Source organism: Cyphomyrmex costatus, unplaced genomic scaffold (assembly GCF_001594065.2).
Source record: "Cyphomyrmex costatus isolate MS0001 unplaced genomic scaffold, Ccosl1.0 scaffold693, whole genome shotgun sequence".
Taxonomy (NCBI): Eukaryota; Metazoa; Arthropoda; class Insecta; order Hymenoptera; family Formicidae; genus Cyphomyrmex; species Cyphomyrmex costatus.
In genome coordinates this window covers 16,471-21,686 of record NW_017280259.1, presented here as the reverse complement: position 1 = coordinate 21,686, position 5,216 = coordinate 16,471, and the positions used below count along the sequence as shown (strand labels likewise).

Genomic DNA, 5,216 nt, shown 5'->3' with positions numbered 1-5,216 from the left:
TAAATTGAATTATTTTTATAAATAAATTTTATTTTTCTCTCACACATATTTAAATAATTTTTTTATTCATCTACTTATTTCTTATTGTTTGTTTCTCTTAATGAATTGAAAATGCATGCTAAAGTGATGAATTACGCGTTGCACCAATACGCGTACCATGAGCGTTGTGTCGAATAACTTAAGGTAACTTATTTCCTCTCGATTGGAAAATTGTCAGATAAGAGTCAACATAGTACTTGAAGTAAATAAATAAATCAGCTGGCTGTATGCCGGGGGAAAACACATCAGCTGGTGTATGTAAATACACGAGCGGTACTTACACCTACTTTCCGCGCCACACATTGCATTGCGTCAGCTGACGGGTTTTCCACCGACATGCACCCAGCTGACGTTTATTTTTTATTCAAGTATCATGTAAACTATTATCTGACAAATTTTCAATCGAGAGGAAATCACAGAAAATTCTTCTTTTTTTATCATGTTCGCATGAGCAGCTGACGTATAATCCACCGCAGTGCAGCCAGCTGACGTTTTGTTCTCATTTCAGTATGATGTTAAGTATTAATTGTCAAATTTTCAATCGGGAGGAAATCACAAAAAACGTTTTTTTTTTTAACGTGATTTGGCGTCTGCCGTTGGCCCATCCACCAATAGTGCCGCAGCTGACGTTCACGAGGCTTCTTCAGACAACTATCTAAAGCATTCTACGAGTTATCGGCTGAGAGGAAATAACCGACCTAAATCTGTTACTGGCTCCCGGACTATAGGAACTCGAGCGATATCTAACAAACTGTGTAATCCGGTAAAATCACATACCTTATCAACGTTACAATCAGAGCAATTGCGGACAGTTGTGTCTACAGTTTCTACGGACGAGTGATAAACAATTTAAAGACTGACATTGCGCGGTTTAACTCAGTATTCGTTCAAACATGTCGCTGACGTTTACGCTGACGGGCAAGAGTAGTGTTCTAGCCGTGAGCTATTTTCCGGCGGTAGATTTGAGCGATGGCGATTACGAGCTCGGTCTAACTGACTTTGAAACATACTACACTCTACCGAATGTAAATTCGACAAACAACAAGTTTTATTTCGACAATGAGGAAATTGTGATTCCCGAAGGATCGTACGAACTGCGCGATATAGAGCGGTATTTGAAGCGTGAAATTTTACGTTCTCGTTGTGTAAAACGTAAGGTGGATGACGAGTATCCACTGGTAATTCGCGTCAAAAACAATACGATGAAGAGTGAAATCAGATGTGCATATTCGATAAATTTCGCCAAACCTTACAGCATTGGACCGCTATTGGGATTTTCATCGAATCGCGTGCTTGAACCGCAACATTGGTATGAGTCGGACGTGCCAATAAATATCATCAACGTAAACATTGTTCGTATCGAGTGCAACGTGACCGCGGGTGCGTACAGCAACGACAAGTGCGTGCACACGATACACGAGTTTTCACCGATTGTCCCACCAGGATATAAGATATCGGAAAGGCCGACGCAAATCATTTACCTTCCGATCGTCGTACGGAGCATTACGGATCTGACGATTCGCGTGGTGGATCAATTTTTGCTCGATTTTCGTGGAGAGGAGGTTACCGTTAGATTGCATGTACGAAGACGGCGGCGCTAACGTGAGATGCTTGTGCTGAATGAACAACCGAAACAGAAGAGAGATTTTAACGGAGAGATTTCATCTAGAAAAAGACTCAGTGCGTCCAACGTTGCATTTTTAAAGTCGTTGGGTTTTATCGTACGAAATGGCTAATATCTTGAACATTGTCAGTGAGCCGATCTTTGACGATCGCATCGTCAAGTTTGAATTTCATACGTACAATCCATACGCCAATACAACGTTTGGACATAGCGACGAGATACGAATACCTATACAGCAGCAGGATTTATACACTTTGCCATGCGAAAGTTTTCTCTACATTGAAGGAAGATTGACTGTGAAGAAGAAGGATGATGAGACGCCAACAACGCTTGGAAATAATTGCATAGCGTTCATGTTTGATGAAATTCGGTATGAACTCAACAGTGTGGAGATTGATCGCAACAGAAATGTTGGAATTACCAGTACCCTCAAGAACTATGTATCGTTGACGTATGACAAGTCTTTGATTGCGTTGAACGCTGGGTGGAATTCTAGATCCGATATAACGGAAGGTTACTTTAACTTTTGCGTACCGCTCAACATGCTGTTGGGCTTTTGCGAGGATTACAAACGCGTGATTGTTAACGCTCGCCATGAATTGATTTTGATACGAGCGCGCAACGATAACAATTGTATACTGGGAAATTCAGCGACGGAGCCGGAGGTTGAACTGATCAAAGTGCAATGGCGGATGCCTCATGTTATGCTAAACGAGATCACTAAACTATCAATGCTGCGAGCATTGGAAAGCGGTCGTTATCTCAGTATGAGTTTTCGCTCATGGGATCTGTACGAGTATCCTCTGTTACAGAGTACGACGAAGCATACATGGGCTGTCAAAACGGCGACTCAACTCGAGAAGCCGCGTTACGTTATCTTTGCTCTTCAGACCGGTCGAAAGAATATCATGTCTCAAGATGCGAGCGTGTTTGATGATTGTAAATTGAGTAATGTGAAGCTTTATCTCAATTCAGAGTTTTATCCGTACGGTGATTTGAATCTCGATTTCGACCAAAAGAGATACGCTCTCCTGTTTGATATGTACGCGCGTTTTCGTAAGGCATATTATGGAATCGACTGCTTCGAAACGCTGCTCAATGTACTCTCGTTTATCGAGAAAGGACCGTTTGCGGTCATTGACTGCTCGCGACAAAACGAATCCGTCAAGAGCGCTACCGTGGATGTACGAATAGAATTTGACTGCAAGGAGAATGTACCCGCCAATACTACCGCCTATTGCCTCATCATACACGATCGTGTTATCGAATACTGCCCGCTGTCCAACGTAGTGCGCAAGATTATGTAAATCGCACCGTCAGCAATTATCTTCAATTTAAGAGAGATTAACACTGATATGAGTGCAGTTTCGAATAAATGCTCGTCATGATCATACCAACGTTTGTGGATCTACAAGGATTCGTCGTAGACAAGAAATTTATCGTCAAGGAAGTAGCGGTGCTGAGAAGAGGAACTGTTATCACACACTACATTTTTTCATGTCCTATACCATGGAATTTACTGACAAGATCCGACAAATCTTGCGCTTCCTGGTTGAGTGCTTATCACCATGGTTTGCGATGGGATGACGGGATGGTCCCGTACAGCATGGCGAAACGTCTAATCACAGAGGCTGTAACAGAAGACGATGAAGCTCTCGTATATCTAAAAGGACTTGAAAAACGACAATGGCTAGTTGACATTCTCGATTGCGATAATGCGATCGTTGAAACTCTAGATGCGCATTACGAAGATGTAGAATCCCTACGTAATATAGATGCTTGTAATACGATACGGTGTGGAAGACTTGTGCTTTGCAAAATGTATTTAAAATATTCAACTGGTGGTCGCAACACCAGGAATAATTGTAAGATTTTTAAAATAAATGTAAGATTTTTTAAATAAATACGTTTTATTTCCGTTACCCGTATCACCCACATAATAGATATAAGTCAAAAGTAGACTGGTAACTGTATACAATGTACCGATAGCTGTTTGATATCTGTTTATAGCAGTTCGATAGCGGTTCTATAGCTGTTCGATAGCTGTTTGATAGCTGTTTACAGTGAACCGATAGCTGTCTGATAGCTGTTCGATAGCCGTTTGATAGCTATTTGATAGCTGTTCGATAGTGTTAAATAGCTGTTTGATATATGTATAATTGCGCTTCAAATGCTGCAATGGATTAAAAAATGCTGAAGTTTCTTTATGGAATCGTTTGAGCGCGTTGTCTTCTCGTATACTTTTTTTTAGCTGAAGTATACTTTTGATTAAGATAATATATTTTTAACCGAGGCATTGCACTTTTTGCATGGAGATACTGAACTTTTTAAAATGTTGATGCTGCGGTCTCTTTTCAAAATGATGTCATATTGTCACGTACATCTTTTAGTATAAATTCGCGCACAGCCCTGCGGTCCGTCAGTCTATCAGTCAGTTGTTAGGCAGTCAGTTGTTAGTTATTTAATAAAAATGGAGAACCTTGACATGTTTATTGCAAATGTTAATTATATTAACATGCAAGTACGTCTGTTACTTGAAAAATCTGAGGTGTTATCTGACTGTGCCTGCAAGCTCCAGAGTGTGGCTTCCGATATCGCTACACATGCGTCTGGAGCGTTCCGAATTACGTTTGACATCGGTGATAATAACCGCCTGATAGGAAGAGCGTAAGTATTACATTATATATATAGATTATACATATCATATAAATTTTCATGTTTCAATGGATCCATATTCTCATGTTTCCTAGATTCTTAAATTTTATCCTTAATACGTTCAGAAAATATCGACTAACACGTTTCATTTAGTTGAAACGTCTATTTATATAGAGGTGAGAAGTTTCGAATATTTATTTACACTATTAATTTTATATTATTTTGTTCCAGGTATGGTACGGCTGATGTTATGACAGACATAAATGAGGTTTTCAAAGTATTAATTGCATCAACACAAAAACTGGAGGAAGATGCTAAGGAAATTATGGATGGACTTAGGAGAGCCGATAATGATGCCGATAATGATGGCGATAATGATGGCGATGTTGAGATGGAAAAACTGTGAAAGATGTTAATATTAATGATGTAGTATTATTACATTAGAATAAAATTAAATATTTTAACGAATTTGTTTGCTCTCGTACCCTTGTCTCTCTTTAATATTAGTTTAAAAACTAAACGAGACTTATTACTAACATGTAAGGTAAACGAGAATTATATGTAAAGGGATTATTAAATAACCAAATACACATAAGTAAATAAATAAATAAGTAAATAAAAATATATTTGCATTACTTATTCTTAATAAATTTTGTCACGCTTCTTTTAAATAAATGTATTTTAAAATTCTACATATTAGAGTATTTTTAGTCACCTTCCTTCTTTCCTTATTCGCGCGGTATCATATAACGCGCTGCGACAGCGTTATCGCTAGAGCGGCACCGCGTGCGACAGCCTCACCGCGTGCGACGGCGGTATCGCGATAGTTAAATATGTAAAACACGGGGCTATTTAAATTATTAAATTATTAATATATATATGAAATAATTTTATTATT

General features: G+C 38.9%; 1 protein-coding gene across 1 annotated transcript; it reads left to right on the top strand.

The window, feature by feature from the left end:
• Positions 1-1,767: 1,767 nt before the first annotated feature.
• LOC108780338 (uncharacterized) lies at positions 1,768-2,970 on the top strand. The gene has a single exon (XM_018548009.1). The coding sequence runs from the start codon at positions 1,768-1,770 to the stop codon at positions 2,968-2,970; it is 1,203 nt and encodes a 400-aa protein (XP_018403511.1).
• The last annotated feature ends 2,246 nt before the right edge of the window (positions 2,971-5,216 follow it).

Coding starts and splice junctions, on each gene's coding strand:
- LOC108780338 (XM_018548009.1), top strand. CDS start 1,768: ATGGCTAATATCTTGAACATTGTCAGTGAGCCGATCTTTGACGATCGC.